The sequence below is a fragment of the Martes martes genome (assembly GCF_963455335.1).
Source record: "Martes martes genome assembly, chromosome: 4".
Classification (NCBI taxonomy): Eukaryota; Metazoa; Chordata; class Mammalia; order Carnivora; family Mustelidae; genus Martes; species Martes martes.
This window is the reverse complement of record NC_137891.1, coordinates 88,000,937-88,017,645: the sequence shown is the minus strand read 5'-3', so window position 1 is coordinate 88,017,645 and position 16,709 is coordinate 88,000,937. Positions and strand designations below refer to the sequence as shown.

The following is a 16,709-nucleotide window of genomic DNA, read 5'->3' as shown; positions in this document are numbered from 1 at the left end:
GAGAGGGTAAGTGAGCAGGTGTGTGCGCATGAGAGGGAGCAGGAACGAGCAGGGGAAGAGGGAGAAGCAGACTCTCCACTGAGCAGGGAGCTGAACATGGGGTTTGATCCTGGGATCATGACCTGATCCGAAAGCAGTTGCCCAACCGACCGAGCCACCCAGGTGCCCCCATTGCCGATTCTTATACTGAAATGCCCTCTCTACTGCCCAGAAAACATCAGAAAGAGTTTGACATGTTTTTTAAAGTTTGCTGATCCTGTATTATCCTCATCATTGTATTCTCCACTCATCAGATCTCAGTGGGGGAAAGGACCTCAAATCAACTAGATTAATCATCTATCAGATGCATTATTTCCCACTAAGAAGTTAAGCCAAGCCTGTATTTGAATATCCGTGGCAGTGGAAGAAACTTCTTCCTAAGCAGTTCATTCCATTCTCAAAAGGCTACCCTTATTCTTTATTTTGTTAATTGTAATCATACACACCACACACACACACACACACACACACACACACACAGTGTAGGGAATATGAAAGATAACCACACAGAGGGAAATAAAAGCTATTTTCAGAACTAGCAGGTGGATTGGCCCCAGCATTCACACTGGAATCTACGGCTAAAAGACACTTGCCAGCTCCAGGCTTCTAGCACATCTGAAACTGTGTATGTAAGACATTTAGCACAATGCCTGGCATACGGTAAGGACTCAAGAAGTCATTGCCTTTCTCTTCTCCATGGTTTCTTAAAAGCAGCAATTCTAAGTTTTCTCTCTCAGTGTCATGGATAGATAATTAACCTAGCTGATGTAATTTGTCCCAGCAGCTTCAGTTCATTTAAAGCAGGTAGGTGCTATTACAATCTCTTCAGTTTCCTCTTCAATGTCCATTCTCTCTAATTCATTAAGATTAATGAATTTAGTTGATCGATCAAGTGCCAATTAATTGCTAGACATTATACTGGATATAATATACCAGGATCAATAATTTGCTGTTTCTGCCTTCAAGCCACTCACCTTTCTTTACTGAGCAACTGTTATGTGCCCAGGAGTGGGCTAGGCTTTAGGGATACAAAGATGAATAAGCCTTATACACACAGCCTAGTGGGAGGAGACAAATACAAGGAAATACTGGGGGGCTCTAGCAGAAAAGTACTGTATACAGAGAGGCAAGAGGGAGAAGGGTCAAGAACGAAAGGGATTGCAGAGAAAGTGATAATCTGTCTTGTGAAAGAAGAGGATTTGCCAGGTAGGAGGGGGAAAGGGTCCCAGAAGGAAGCAGAGCCTGGTTCCAGGAAGAAGTGCAAATAGGATAGAACCAGAAAACACGGCCTAAGTCCTGCCAGCATTGAGGCTGGACAGCTGGCAGGAGCAAGGGCTGGCGTTGGGGGAAGGGGTCCTCAATATACTGTGTGTTGTTGTTTATCTTCTAAGCAGTGGGAAGCAAGATGATGAGATTAGTGTTTGAGGAAGATCACTCTGGAAGCATCCTAGAGAATGAATTGGTAGGGGAAGGACTATTTGGAGATGTGCAATAGTATCTCTGGCAGAATATGAGTAAAGCTAGGACTAGAACAATGGAGGCTAGAAAGCAAGACATCCGAGAAATTTTAAGGAGGTAGAATCTGCTGCACTGGGTTGCCATTTGAGTAAGAAGAAAGAGAAGGGAGGGGGCAAGAATGTTTCCTGGGTGTCTGGTCAAAACACTAATTCGAGGTGACACCTACTACAGCAGATAGGTGTAGAGAGCTACCGAGGGGTGCTTAAGTATACACGGCCCGTGGCTGGTGGGAGGGGACATGTGAGTTGAGAAATCATCCAGTCTGAATCACTCTCCTAAAGAGGGGGGGGGGAGAGGAGCCGAGGGATTAGAGGCTTTCTTTGTCATTTACTAGCATTGCACCCCTGGCTCATCCCCAAGGCTTCTGCCTAAATTTCCCTGGCCTCTCTCCGACCCGGCCCAATGCTCGGGGCTGTGCCGCTGGGCCAGCAGAGGGCGCCAAGCGGACCGCGGCCCAGGAGCCGCGTTATGGCCGCCTCGCGGGTGCTGCTGCTCCTGTCCGGGCGCCCCGTGTCGCCGAGCTTCGCGCAGAGTGTGTGTCGCCTCCTGGGCGCCGGGCCAGGGCTCGGGCCGTGGCCCACGCACTGCGGCTTTAAGCGAGGACGACTCGTCCTCTCAGACGGGTCATTCCCAGACGCTTCGACCACGCTTCCGCTCCAGGTCGGGAGAAAGGGGAGCGGGGGGGGGGGGGGCAGGACTGGGATCGGGGGTGGGATGTGGAGCTGGCGCCAGAGGCCAGGCTCGATCAGACTCGACCTCCTCCCCCATCGTGCGGCGTTGCCCGATTTTTGCCTGGCTTCTGAAGCCTTAAACCAAACGGCTACCCACCCCCTGCACCCCCGCCAGCGACCCCCTTTCTGCCCTTTTGTGGCACTGAACCAGCAGCAGCTCAGGGCTCAGGGGGCTGAGCTGCCTACGAATCGAGGTGTGGATCTGGGTGTGGCCGTCATTCTGCAGTCCAGCGACCAGACTGTCTTGTTAACCCGAAGGACAAGCACCCTCAGCCTTTCTCCCAACCTCTGGGTACCCCCAGGTGAGTGCCCTGAGAACAAAATTACAAGTTCAGGGAAGAAAATGGCCCTTCACCAACAGTGCTAGTCCCAGTCTCAGGAAGACAGAGGCTGGCCTACAAATATGGTGAGTCCCCTTTTCACAAGGAGTTGCAATGGCATCTGTACCAACTGGAGGAGAGGGGTATTATAAATAGTGTGGGGGGGAGGTAACTGGGGGGTAGTTCCTGACCAAGACCATCACCACTTACCTATTGGTCCCACTGTTGTTGCAGGTGGGCACGTGGAACTTGATGAAGAGGTAGCCAATCAGCTAACCCGACCTTCACGGAGGGAGGGGGGCGGGGGCTGAAACCAGAGACCTCTGCCTCGGGCTGCCTTGGGTGTGGGCTGAGGGAGGGGCAAACAAAGGACTTGAAGGAGACCTGTGCTCTCATTCCCAGCTGTTGGACGGAGGGCTCCGAGAGCTTTGGGAGGAGAGTGGATTGCAGCTGCCCCAGGACCAGTTCTCTTGGGTCCCTCTGGGGTTATGGGAGGTAAGACAGGAACCTGGAAAAGGTCCCTTCCTTATTTAACCAAGAGCCCTCAACAACTTTGAACCCACCAAAGCCAAAGAACAGCCCTACATGTGCCTGGGCCAGAGGAGAAATGATTAACTGTGGGTGGATGGTTTGGGGTCCCCAAACCCACAATCCCCACCTATGTCCCTTCTGCACCATCTCTACCCTCTACTTCTTCAGCTATATTTACAAAGTCTCAAAAAGAGATAGGAAGTTCTCATTTTTGCTGTATTCTCTCCTAGTCTGCCTACCCTCCGAGGCTGAGCTGGGGTCTCCCCAAATACCATCACATCATTCTCTATCTTCTTGTGGTCTCCCAGGAGTCACAGCAGCAGCTGCAGGTAGGGCTGACAGTGCACGAAGGAAATGGGGGCATGAGACCCAAGCAGACTAATTCTGTGACTGGAGGGGGAGGGGCAGTCAGAGCTAACCAAGAAATCCAATAGCCTCCCCCCATGCCCCTGACCCAAGTCTCTCCCCATTCCACTTGTGGGTAAACAGGCCTCCTAAGAGAGGCCACAGCTAAGGGATCTAACTATCTGGCCCAGGCCCGGATCCAACCAAACCCAAATGAGGTGAGTGCCTTTATGTGGCTGGGACCAGATGTAGCAGCTGCAGTGGCCACCACGGAGGATGGTACAGAGAGATCCAGGCATCTCCCCCAGGAGCTACCACCCTCCATCCTGTAAGAGCTTTGGCCTGATCCTCCAACACACCAACGCATACTCATTGAATAGTCCCACCTCTTTCCCCTCCTCAGGGGGCAGTTTTGTGTCCTGGGGGAGATTTAGGGAGTGGGCTGGTCAGCTGACGATGAAGGGGGCACATGATATCAAAGACACTGTCCATCCAACTCCACGGGTTCCTGCTTCAGCTGGCTAGCACTGACCACCTGGGTTTGAGTCCCACTCCCCCAAAGGGGCAAGTCATTTAACCCTCCCTTGAACCTGTTCCTTTCGGTAAATGAGGGGAACACCCACCCACCCCTCTCCTCCTGTGGCTGGGAGGGTTCCATGGAAGAGGGCTAAGCCACAGACAGGAGCACAGCCCAGACAGGAGCCGTCATTATGCAGTATAGTAGAACTAAAGGAGGATGGAGGAGCCCGACCCCTGGCCTTGCCCGTGTCCACGCTGCTGCGGACAACCCCAACCACAGCTGAAGGAAAAGAGAGGGTCAGCTCTGGGACCAAGTTTGCCCTCAGGCTCTGGCTGCAACATCTGGGCAGGTAAGGGTAAAGGACTTGAGGGCTCTGCGACATCGGACTGAATGCTCTAAGAGGGAGAGGAAGGAAGAACAAATGCTCCTGGAACTCCCCAGTGGGACACCCCTCCCATGTGAAAGTAGGCCCAGGGTCTGCAAGGAAGAATAGAACATGGGCCCCCTCCCCGCAAACCAGGGCTCTGGAAATGGAAGTGCATAATTCCCCTGGCCCCAGCCCACCTCCAAGACACTCACAGACATTCACAACCTTTATTATGGGTAAGAACTTTGCTACAACTTTGAGAATAAAAAGTAAAATTACAACATAGGCCCTAGGCCCTGGAGGAGCCTGAAAACGGAGAATGGGGAGAGCATGAGGTCTTCCCACCTCCCAGAAAAGGTGCAGAATGAGCCAGACCTAACCATGGGGCCATGGGCCTTTCGGAGCTCATGGCCCAAGCTGGTCAGCATATGAAACATTGTGAATTTAAATATATAAATAGAGACAGACCCAGGCAACAGGCCAGGCCCTGCTCCCAAATCCCTGGGGATCAGAGCTAAGGCCTTATCTCCTCCTCAGTCATACTGGGAAGTAGGAAGCAGGGGAAATCATCTTTGGAGTATTTTGGTTTTTCTTGTTTATGTACAAAAAAATCTACAACCCAAAATAGAGTTCTCTGTCCCTATGTCTGCCTGTCTCAGCTTCTCTACCTGTCTGTTTGACCAAAGAGAACGGAATGGACATGAAGAGACAATGGATGTGGGGAAGGAACAGAACCGTAGGTTTGGGGAAGAGAGGGCATCTAGGGGACAAAAGAAAGACCCTTTCCCCCTGAGGCTCCAGCCAATTCAGCCTCTTCCCCAACTCACACCCCAACCCAAGTACCTCCCACTGCCTAGGTTAACATACCCAAAGAAATGTGCCAGCCATCTAAAGAACATTTCCAAAAATAGAACCCAAATGTCCTTAAAAAGAGGTTAAATATTAACCCTTTGGGTGCTGGCCTTGTTAGGCAGAGAGAAGGCCAAAATCAGGTATCCATGAAGGTCTTTCTGACCTTGGGCCAAAGCCCCCTGAGGGGTCAGAGTAGCCAGGATTCTGGACTCCACAGAGTACTTGCTCAGTGTTGGGAGGCAGTGAAGTTTCCATCGTCCAGGGGACTCAGTCCAGGGAAATGATGTCTGACCGGCAGCCAGTCAAAGAGGGACCTGAGGACAGGGGTCCTCCAGGCCCCTCCCTCAAGGCCCCCCCAGGGGCCACAATGCTACTGACACGGCCAGGAGGGGGTGCTGGAGTGGTGCTGCGGTGAGAGCTCCCCAATGTGGGGGCTAGTGGGCCCAGGAAGTGGGAAGGGGTCCCTCGGTACTGGAAGAAGTGGCCAAGGGCATCCTGTTCATCTAGCGAGGTGATGACGGAGGGACCATAGTGCTGGGAGGAATCAAGGGCACAGTTTAAGATTTTCTCCTGACTTCACCCGCCTCCCAGTCACTCATCTCAGACATATCCTGGGATAAATCAAACCCCTTGGGTCCCCAAATAGCCTCTGAGAAGCAGGGAAGACTCTCTTTCCCCCACTTCCCCACCCCACCCATGCCCTACCCCTACTGCCTGCCTTGAGACAGCCCCTCCAGCTTGCTAGGTTCTTGGCCTTGTGGGCGTCTGAAATGCATGGAATGTCCCTCTGGGGCAGGCACAGCGCTCAAGTGCACATGACTCTGTGTGTGTATGTGTGTGTGTGTGGCAGGGGGGTGGGGGCAGTGAGGGGTGGTTGGAGGGAGAGCAGTCGGGGGCAGAATTTTAAAAACTCAAGACAGAACAGTAACAGGAGATCAAAGAAGACATGGGTGAGAATCTGAAGCAGCACAGGTAGGGTCTAGTAGGGAAATAAACTGCCCACCCCCTGTCCCCCAGCCCCTGCCTTTCCTCACAGAGAAGCAGATTTAGGTCTCAGGGGAAAATGGGGGGGGGGGGCAGGGCATCAGTGCCTAGAAAGGAATCTTCAGAGATCTGATAGCTTCATGGGAGAAGAGACCACTTACCTGACTTTCAGTCTGGAGGAAAGAAAACAAATCTAAACCTGGTAAGAAAAGAAAAATCAGAATCAATCTCCTGTCTGACCCCTCCATGGCCAAAAAAAACCCCAAAGAAGTCCCTTGGATTATAGCCTTTGCAAGAGAGCCAGAAGTCTTTGAAAAGGAACAGGGGTTCTGATCTTGTTTGGGGGCAGCTGTGGCAAGGAACAGCCCACCTTATGATCAGTGTCCTACCTTGGATATCGGCCCCCAGTGGGAAAGCAGGTGGGTACTCATGTAGTGGGAGACTGGATAGGAAATCCCCGCCCAGTGTGCCCATAGCAGGGCTCCGTAGCACCGAAGATGGCTGGTGACCAGATGTCAGGACTCTGTGAGGAGAGAGGAAGAGCTGGGCAGCCAGCGAACCACAGATGCCCCTACCCAGCTCAGCCTCCTGAGTCCCCTCTCTGCCCCAGGGTTTGTCCAGTGATCAGAAGGCATTCCTGACTTCTTCCTCTGCCCCCCTGCCGTGGACTCAGTCTATTTCCTCATACCCTTTGCTTCCAGGTAGCGCCGGGATGGCAGCTGAGGTGACAGGACAGTGCTTTTTGGTCGGGGGCAGGTCCTCCTCATCTGACGAACTCTCTATTGTCAAGTCAATAACTTCAACCTTCTTCTTACTCTCTGATGGATTGCCCTCTTGGACTGGGCTGTACTGGAGGCCTGCGGGTGGTAAGAGGACTGTGTCTCAGAGATGAAGCCATCCAAGATGTAGTTCAGCTGGGGGACAGGGGGTCACTCACCATCCAGCCCATACCCTGGCGGGGGGCAAACCTCAGATGCCTCCTTCTTGGGTTTCATTGGGCACCAGGATCCATCTTCCATGAACTGGATCTCATCACAATCCGAACAGGAATTAAGTATCTCCATGAATAAGCTGGGGGAAGGGGAGAGATGGGAATTCATGGGGCTGGGAGATGGCTGGGAACAGTAGCTGGGGAGTTCTGGGACTCACCTTCCTGAACCTCAGGAACTGAGGTTTCCTCGTCTGTAAAATAGGGACATTATTCACTCTACCAACTTTCTTGAGTTGTTGGAATCAAATAAAGTAAGGTAATATAAAAGAGATTTGCCAACTTTAAATGCTAAATTTTCCAAACATTCTAAGCACACGTTTCATGTAGTACTTGTAACAAGACAAAAGGAGCAAAGATACCAAACTCTATAAACCATCTCAAAGAGGGCACTGGGAACGAGGATCGCCATTTAGGCTCTGGACGGGGGTTAGGATTAGCTAGATCAGTACATCCAGGCCCTCGGAAGAACTTTTTTGCCATGTCAATGAGAGGTCAGGTAGTTGTTCTAGGAGATATATTGTATCAGTTCAATGCACTGACTCTGCCACTTAGTAACAATGAGAACTTTGAGCAAGATAATCTCTAGGCCTCAGCTTCCTCACCTGTAATGACCATACCCATCTCACAAGGTTAATTATGAGGATTCAGTGAGATGAGGCATGCGAAGTTCGCAGCATGATGCCTAATGCTTTAAATCCTCAATGTTGGAAATATATACAGCTGACCATGAACAACATGGGGGTTAAGAGCGCTGACCCCACACAATCAAAAATCCATGGATGGGGCGCCTAGGTGGCGCAGGCAGTTGAGCATCCTACTCTTGGTTTCTGCTCGGGTTGTGATCTCAGGGTCATGAGATCGAGCCCCATGTCAGGCTCCACTTTGGGCATAGAGCCTGCTTAATATTCTCTCTCCCCTGCCCCACAAGCACATGCTCTCTCTCTCTCAAGTAAATAAATAAATCTTTTTTTTTTTTTAAGTCTTTACTATTTAAAAAAAAAATTCATGGATAACTTTTGACTCCCCCCAAAACTTAAATAACAACAGCCTACAGTTGACCAAAAGCCTTACCAATATCATCAACAATCAATTAACACACATTTTGTATGTTATGTGTATCATATACTGCATTCTTATAATACAGTAAGCTAGACAAAAGAAAAATACTAAGAAAATCATAAAGAAGAGGAAATACACTTACATTTGCTGTGCTGTATTGAAAAAAAAATCCGTGTAAAGTGGACCTGTACTGTTCAAGAGTCAACTGTATATTATAAAGGTAAAAAATTATACCTATACATATAAAGGGATTGATAGGTGAAGAGCTGGGGTTCATGGGAGGGGAAGGAAGGTCTCTCAATATATAGATGGGGGGTTTTGCTAGTGGAGGTCCTAGGTAAGAGGAAGCAGAGTGGCCCTACCCATCAATGATAAGAGATTCATAAGGAGCCTTCTTGTCACACACAGGACATGTCCAAGTTGGCTTCTTCTCATTCATCTGTAGATAAAGGGCAGCATCGAAGCTCTGCAGGTGGGCACAGGTGAGGGCCCGACAAGGGACTGTCAGGCGCATCTTCCCTAGCTGAGAAGACAGGAGTTCTCTGGTCAGAGTCCCCACATCCCAGGAAGCCTTACTCTGGTCGCCCTAGGAGCCCTCATCTGGGTCCAGAGTTTAACCCAGCTCCCCCTCCCCCTTCTCATCTCCCTTGTACCCACCGGGCACATGAGTGACACCCGGAGACTCGTAGTGGCCACCTCACTGTCCGGGTCAGCGGTCAATTTCTCCTTGACTGAAACAAGAATGAGGCCAGAGCCACGGGGTCAGCAAAGCTGGAGATGAAGCCCAGGAGGCGGTGAGGCCAGAAGCAGACGACTCTGGCTGAGAGGCAGCCACGCAGAGTGCCTTTGGGGGCCAGGGGGATGTCACATGAAGACTGGCTGTGAGGGAGAGTTCCCCGTCCCTGAAGATGCTTAAACACAGCTGTGGGACACTGGGACAGAGATGACTTAAATGGAACTGAAGCATCACAAGAGGGTTAGATCAGAGGATCCTTTTTCTTCATTTTCTATTTTTTATTTTTTTAAAGATTTTTATTTATTTATTTGACAGGGAGAGACATAGCGAGAGAGGGAACAGAAGCAGGGGCAGTGGGAGAGGGAGAAGCAGGCCTCCCACTAAGCAGGAAGCCTGATGTGGGGCTCTATCCCAGGACACTGGCATCATGACCTAAGCCAAAGGCAGATAGATGCTTAATGACTGAGCCACCCAGGCACCCAGATCAGAGGATCCCTAAGACTCTTGCCAGTCTAGGGGCACCTGGGAGGCTCAGTGGCTCAGCGGGGAGTCTGCTTCTCTCTCTGCCCCTCACCCCACTCGTGCTCTCTCATTCTCAAATAAATAAATAAAATCTTTTTTAAAACAAGCCTCCAGTCTAAAGAAGCTGGAAGCAGGGTTTATGAGGTGCAAAGCAGATGTATAATTAAGAACGCAAGGGTGTCCCTCAGTGCCTGAGATTGGGCTGACTTCTCAACAACAAAGACTGGTAAGGGGCTGGGGGTAGGGTTGGGGTTCGTGTGTGACGTGAGGTGTACTGTCACAAGAGGGGGACGGGTCTGACCATAAAGGCTGGAGGACCAGGAAGACTCGGATCCAGATGCAGGGGAAAGAGGGGCAAGGTGTTACTCACTCAGTGCCCGAGAGTGGTCTGGGTTCCGGATACCCTTTGCTCTGAGTTTCTGTAGAAGGGTCCCCGCAGTCAGCTGCCTCACCAGGTACACAGACAAGGAGTAGTTCTATGTGGAGGGAGGGGGAGGCAATTAGCCTCTGCTAGGCACATCACCACCACCTTCCCGACCCTCTGTCCCAGGAGGACCACAGACAGCGGGTTAGGGCATGAAGACCCACAAAGAGGAAGAGGTTTTCCCCAACTCCGACACTGGATGCTGTCCCCCTCACACCCTGCAGGCTTCCCTAGTTTCCCTGCCCCAGCCCTGCTCACCCGTCCGAACTCAGATGACCAGTTGACCACGATGGTGTTGGGAACAGTGGCCGAGAGACGAGCCAGAGGTGTGATGTTGATGGGGCGGCTAGGCCTCTTGGGCTCAGCCCCATTCTTGGTAGGGGGAAGGTAACCCTGGGGAAGGCAGACATGGGTCAAGACATTTTTATCTCAAGTTACTCACTTCCTGGAGGGAAGACCAGCTCGCTCAGTGACTCGCAAAACTACAGCACTATCGAGGGTTGTGTGTGGGGTTCGTTCCTGGGGACAAAGGAGAGCTTATTCATTGACCAGGGAAACAGAAACCTACTTCCTGAGTTCCTGAGGAGGAAGAACAGGGATGCCCCACTTCTTCCAACTCTTAGCTCTGAGGTCATCACTTCAGAGAAGTCTTCCCTCAACCTCTGGGTTGAACTAATGTGCCTCTTTGGGTTCTGACAGAACCCTTTGTGCATCAGCCCTATCTCAGTATTCTTGAGATTGTGTCAATCCCTTAGTGAACTGACAACCTACGACATACCCAGGCACTGTGCTAGGCATGGCTCCTTCGTAATAGGTTTGCACTGAACATTTAAGAACTAAAAGAGGGAAGGGGTCATGGCCAGAAGAAGGGAAGAGCATTTACCGGCAGGGGGCACAGTTTCCCATTGACCTTGACAAAGAGGTTGGGGGGAAAATAATCCTCCTGGGGACAGCTGGTCTCACAGAGACAGAACCTGGTAAGAGAGGAGAAAGGATGAGAGGGTAGGGGAGGTGGTTTCTTCTTTCTGGCAGAAAGACAGGGAATCTCTGACAGTCCGTCAGAGATGTCTGCACCGGCAGCCCTCAGCACCCAACGAGTCCCAGGGTTGGGGTGGATGTGGCAGAGCAGCACTGTCTCCTAGCCGTGTCCAGCACACCCTGATGGCATTCCCTCCACCAGCCCCCAAGCCCCGCCCCGCGGAGCCCAGCAGGGAAGGGAGGAGGATCAACTCACCTTAGCTGCACTTGTATAGTATAGTCACATTTGGCTCCTGGGAGAACCTCTCTGTGACAGGGAAGGAGAGGGAGACATGTCAGGATATGGCCCCCAGAGGGCAGGGCTGAGAAGAGACGCACAAGAGAATGAGACAAAGCAGGTGCAGGAAGATGGGGACAGGCAGGAGAGCAAGATAGAAGAGAAGAGAGTCGGAGAGCAGAGTCCAGGGTTCACCACCCTGGGATGAGGTAGGAGAGCTGGGTGACAGGTACCTGGACGTGAGAATCTGCTGCACCTGCTGGGGCGTGAGGGCAAAGGTAAAGTGTGCCTCTTCGAACCGCTGGCTAGAAGTGGACGCTGAGAACACAAAGGGGCAGTTATTCCTGAGCCTGTGACAGGCAGCCACAGATGCTGCCCCCAACCCAGGCCGTTGATCCCACAGGACTAAAGTCTAAGAAAGGCTTGGGCGAGAGGTATAGATGCAGGAAGCCTGAGGAAGAGAGCCATACCGAGGGTGGTGGGCCGGATGAGCTCCGCATAGACTTCATAGAAGGGCAACGGCTTCATGGTGACATCAGGGTGCACAGGCTGGGGCAGAGGGGGGTGCATGTCCACTTCACGCTTGGGGCCCAGCAGGGTGCCAGGGGCCAAGAGGGCCGGGGGAATGGGAGCTAGAGGACCTGGGGAGCCGACAGGAGGGGTTCCAGGGGGCAGAGAGAGAAGGGAGAGATCAGAGGGCCCCAGAGTCTTCCGGGGAAAGCGTCGGCGGTAAAGCTCTTTGATCTTCATCTGGACACTGGGGGCACAGCTGGACTTGAGGAGGTGCAGGGCCTTGGCCAGGAGCTCGTGCTTCCGTCCACTCTTGTTCCGGCCAGCAAAGCCGAGCAGCACCTGAAGCTCAGACACCCGGAAGCTCATCACCATATGCTGTGGAGAACAGAGACACTCAAGAATACTGCCAAGGAGGCTGGGGCTGAGCTACCAAGTAGGCAGTGTCCCTTCCCCACACCCCTTCCCAGGGACACTCATCAGAAAGATGCTCTGCAGCCAATGGATTACTGCCACACAGTCCATCTAGCCAAAGGGACATCTCAGTCCCATTGCAGGAACCCTCAGGTCAACCTTACCACTAGTCCCCCAGAACTTGAGGAACTCTATCTCCCCATGCCTGTAGGTCAGCCAGGTAGAGCAGGGTGCAGACAGCAAGCCAGCCATAGGCACACTGATGGGTCCTCTACGGCCTACCTCCATCCCTGCCTTGAGCCTAGACGCTCCTTTAACTTGCTTATCTCCTCTCCTGTTCTTTCTCAGACTCTCACACCCATCCCAGCCTCTTGGGAAGAGCATAGGAGACAAGGAGGAGGAGAGGGAGAAGAGGATTCAGGTCAGAGAGCCCGACGGCACACCCCTCCCAACACTCCAAGCCACCTCAGCTATTTTCCCCAAGCCTCTGAAGCATTTGCGGCCAGGGTTTTCAGGTCAGGGTTCAATACTTGTAACTCCCCCCAAATCCTTTCTAAGCATCATTTACATGAACACCCCTCCCTCAGTCCTATTTTTCTGGGAGGCAAAGGACCAAAACTTGGGGCAAAGAGGTTAACAGTAAATCACCGAGTCCAGGCTACCCTCTTGTTTATCTGTTTACTTCATCTGCCAGGAACTAATATCCTGTTTCTCTCCTACATAGAGAAAATAAATGATCTTCCCCCTCCACAGCGGTGGAAGAGGAGAGGGCAAAGCTCTAAGCAGATGGGTGGACGAGAAGAAAGCGTGGGGCCTCTGAGCCTTTAGGAGAACTTGCAGAACTGCAAGTTCTCCTAAAGGCAGCTGGGTCCAGTGACTAGACCTCAAGCCCACAAGGACTATGGCTCCATTTCAAAAAACAGAACAAAGCCAAGAGGCAGGGGGATGAATCCAGCGGTTCAAGGTTCTGTGAGATGTCCTCAGATATAGTTACCCTCAAGACTGTGTGGCAGTAGGAGGGCACCAAAAACTCTCTCCTGAAAGGACACCCTTCTGTGAATCTCTGGGAGACCCTGTCATGGGCAGGCCTTGCTAGCCCTCCACAATTCGCCCGTCAAAGGAGGTTTTATGGCTTTGGGCCCCTTTTGAGGAACGTGATGAAAAACTTGGTTCTTCCACCTTTCTCCCACCCTTATTTCCTCTATCCTGTTTTTATTTCTCCATTAGCTTTGTCAAGAACCTCCCCCCTTTCTATCCCGTAGTTTCGCACTCCTCGGTCTCTGCCCAAAGACACCGATTCACTAAGGCAGCACCTTCCTCTGAGCCTACAGGATGCTTCTGCCCCACCCCTCGATCTAGCCGCCCGCACAGCCCCGCCCCCTAGATCTCAGCCGCCTACTGGTACTTCCCAAGGCTCCGATCCCAACAGCAGCCCCAAAGCTTCCATCCTCTCAGCTGCATCTCCCAAGGAGCCTCCCATACAGCTGCCCCCCAGTCCCATCCCCACATCCGCCCCCTACTGTGGCATCGCTTGGCCTCGATCAACTCGCCCCCTATGCCTCTACAGCAGCTTTTACCCCTGGCCCTCCTCCTCCATCGGCCCCAACTACCAAATCCGACTTCTACCCCCGCGTCCCCGCCTCCTGCGCCTCGGCCCCCAACAGCTGCAATTCCCCTCGGCCCCACCCCTACATCTGCCCCGCGGCCCCGCCCCCGGGGCCCTGCCGCAGCCCGGTCCTCGCCCACAGCCACTTCGCTCCCACCCGCAGCAGCTAGTCTCCGCCACGTCTCCAGCCCCCACCCGAGCCCTCAGCACCCAGTCTCGGTCGTTTCCCTGACTCGGCGTACCGCCGGGCTCAGTCCAGATGGGGATGGGGGAGGGGGCCGGTACCTTTAATTCGCCCAGCTCCGCCATCTTGAGACATCGCAGGCGCCCGAGCCCGAGCCCGAGCTCAGGCCCAGGGACCGGCGCACAACTCTCCACCCCAGCGCCGGCCGCAAATGCCGCCTGCTCCGCCCCGTCCGGCCCCCTACACCTCCCCTTCCCGGCCCCGCCCGCCCGGCTCCGGACAGGCCCCAGCCTCAGCCCCTCCCTCCACCGCCGGACCCAGCCCCTGCACGTCTTTGGCCCGGGTGCAAGACCGGAGGGAGCGTAGCCCGAAAGATCGCGGGGTTCCCGGGGGTAACGAAGAGGAGGCGGACCCGAAGTGCCTGGGGGAGGGGGCTTTGCCACGCCAGAGCTGGGAGGAGATGAGCTTTTAGGGAGCCAAAGACACTTGAAATATGGAGGGAAAGTATCGAGAAATGCTAAATCTTAAGAGACATGGGGGAGGGGTGGCGGAGTTGGAGCGAATACCGTCATCTCTTCTACAAGTTTAACCAGCTAAAGTCAAGAGTTCTACCAACTTGGGAAATACGTGAGATCTGAATCATTTCAGAGAAGCTATGGAGTTGTGAATAGTTCATTTCTAGACGGCTGTTCTCAATCCTTCGCCCCCCCCAACCCCAACCCCACCCCCCCCCCACCCCCAGCCAACCAGCTACGGTGTTGCTCGTTGTCCCGCGGTAGGTCTCAAACTCGGCAGCAAAAAAGTTTGGTGCGACGAGCGGGACTTACCAGCACAGTTGCAGGGAGCGGGGAGGGAGCTCGGGAGGCTCGGAGGGTGGACTGGGGAAGTGGGGGGAGGGGGCCCAGCGCCGCTCCCGCTGTCTACAAGGCTGGAGGTCGGTCCGGCAGCTGGACGCTGCAGCCGCAGCTCCGCCCGGGCGGGAGCTCCGCCCGGCCCAGCGCTGGGGCTGGGGCCGCCCCCTCCGGGGTGAGCCCGCCAGGACCGCGGTGTCTGGGGGAGGGGGCGGAGTCTGAGGCGGGAGAGGGAGGGACTCGGAGCCGCGCGCGGAGAGATTAACTCCTCGAGAGAGCGGGTCAGGGGGAAGGCATTCTTGGATCTCATCATTCTCGCTCTTGCTCCGACCCCTTGTGCTAGTGTACCCGCCTGGGGTGGAGTCCTGCTGCAAATGTGGCCGGATGGACGGGGATCTGCCCGCAGAAAGAGGTTCCTACTTGGAATGAGGCTCTTCTGCGTGGGGGAAAGCCTGGGCTGCGAGAATCCAAAGTGTACCTAAGCCCCAACTCTACCTGTGGTCCTCCATCCCCCTACGCCAAATAGACCGTCACCAGAGACCCCACGCCTTTGGTGTAGCTGAAGGTAAACAGAGGGGGAGGTTTTCTTACCCTCAAAATTCATCTTTCTGCTCCCCTCTGAACTACCTGCTCTTCTTCCAAAGCCTTTGACCTTCCAGAGACCCCTTTCTCAACCAAGCTCATCACTCACATGCAGGTACCATGAAAGCACCAATTTTAGGGCCGTTTACCCAACCTACCTACTGGAAAAACTCATAGCATTTTATAGTTAGTGGCTGGGACCGAAGCAATAATGTCATTTGTTCAACGAACATTAGAATGCTGTTCAGAGATTGTTAGGTGCTGAGGACATAAAAAGCCTTGCAGGAGCTCTCTATCTAGCAGCGGCAACAAGACAGTTAAACCTATAATTGTCATAAAAATAATCATAAATAATATGAATAACCCTCTCATTTAGCTTAAACCTTCAGTATAATCCTTCCCATGAGACCCCTTCCAAGCCGCAAGAATTAAGGTACCAGCCCGGTAATACCCCCAGGTACCTGCTGAATTGGACCATGCCCAGCTACTCTGTGGATTGTGTCCCTGGGGAAGATCTGCACCTTCCCCTGACACTCGGGTTCTTTCCCTGATGCTTTGCTTCCAGCAATGGTGGGATTTAAAGCTAAATTCAAGCTCAAGTATTCGATTCTAAATCCCAATTGTCTTCATCAGGCCCCGAGCTTTTGTTCTGTTCAGCCCTCTAGGTCCAAAGTTACTATAGATTAGTTTTTATCTTCTAGAATCTTCAGTGATTGGAGAGGAGGAGGATAGAGAGGATTTTTTAAAAAGGGAGGTATTCTCTGGGAGTGATAGACATGTTCATTACCTTGATTGTGTGATGGTTTTATGGGTATACACGTGTCAAAACTTATCAAAGTACTTGCAGTTTATTGAATGTCAATTATCATAACTCATTAAAGCTGTAAAAATGTAAAAGAAAAAAAAGTCAACCTCACCTTGAATCTTAGTGGTTTCATAAAGGAGGGCTAAAGAAGGGATTAATTAAGTTAATTTGAGGTTATAAGTTCCAGCATCCCTACAGGATAACTAAAAAGTAGAAAACAGGGTGCCTGAATTTGATGCTGTATCCCAGCTCGGCAAGGACGAGAATTTTTTCTGTGATGCTCACTCTCTATCCCCAGTGCCTGGCCCATAGTAGACTTGTTCAATGTCAGTTTAATGAATTGTTATCTGACAAAGGAGGGAAACTACAAATCAGGACCATGTTCTGATTGGAGGCATTCAAAGATACAGTCCAACCCCATCGTGGCGACCGCGCTTCACCTACACACACCCATATACTCCTACATCTGAAGCCTGAGGAACAAGGAAGAGAAAAAGGAGTAGGAAGTACCTACCTAAGTCCCATTAGACAGACAGCCTAGGAGGAATGGGGAGAACAGTAGA

The 16,709-nt window shown here is 52.5% G+C and overlaps 2 protein-coding genes across 4 annotated transcripts; one reads left to right on the top strand and one right to left on the bottom strand.

Annotated features, from left to right (window-relative positions):
• The first annotated feature begins 2,008 nt into the window (after nt 1-2,008).
• On the top strand, nt 2,009-7,461 carry NUDT17 (nudix hydrolase 17). 2 transcript variants are annotated; one of them, XM_080801188.1, is made up of 8 exons: nt 2,009-2,217; nt 2,404-2,590; nt 2,843-2,868; nt 3,011-3,103; nt 3,370-3,468; nt 3,676-3,812; nt 4,201-4,353; nt 6,909-7,461. In XM_080801188.1, exons 1-8 carry the CDS (start codon nt 2,026-2,028, stop codon nt 6,910-6,912), a joined length of 891 nt encoding a protein of 296 aa, XP_080657314.1. In that variant the 5' UTR covers nt 2,009-2,025; the 3' UTR covers nt 6,913-7,461. The 2 variants fall into 2 exon arrangements, with proteins under 2 accessions (XP_080657314.1, XP_080657315.1); XM_080801189.1 differs by having other exon boundaries at nt 2,013-2,217; nt 2,515-2,590.
• Nucleotides 4,585-14,892, bottom strand: PIAS3 (protein inhibitor of activated STAT 3). Of its 2 annotated transcripts, none has more exons than XM_080801178.1 (14): nt 14,736-14,892; nt 11,665-12,082; nt 11,428-11,512; nt 11,174-11,224; nt 10,823-10,913; nt 10,198-10,332; nt 9,886-9,991; nt 8,915-8,988; nt 8,620-8,780; nt 7,145-7,278; nt 6,896-7,064; nt 6,597-6,730; nt 6,369-6,406; nt 4,585-5,757 (listed from the first exon to the last, which is right to left on the bottom strand). In XM_080801178.1, exons 2-14 carry the CDS (start codon nt 12,077-12,079, stop codon nt 5,491-5,493), a joined length of 1,860 nt encoding a protein of 619 aa, XP_080657304.1. In that variant the 5' UTR covers nt 12,080-12,082; nt 14,736-14,892; the 3' UTR covers nt 4,585-5,490. The 2 variants fall into 2 exon arrangements, with proteins under 2 accessions (XP_080657304.1, XP_080657303.1); XM_080801177.1 differs by lacking the exon at nt 14,736-14,892 and adding an exon at nt 14,010-14,118.
• Nucleotides 14,893-16,709: the final 1,817 nt, after the last annotated feature.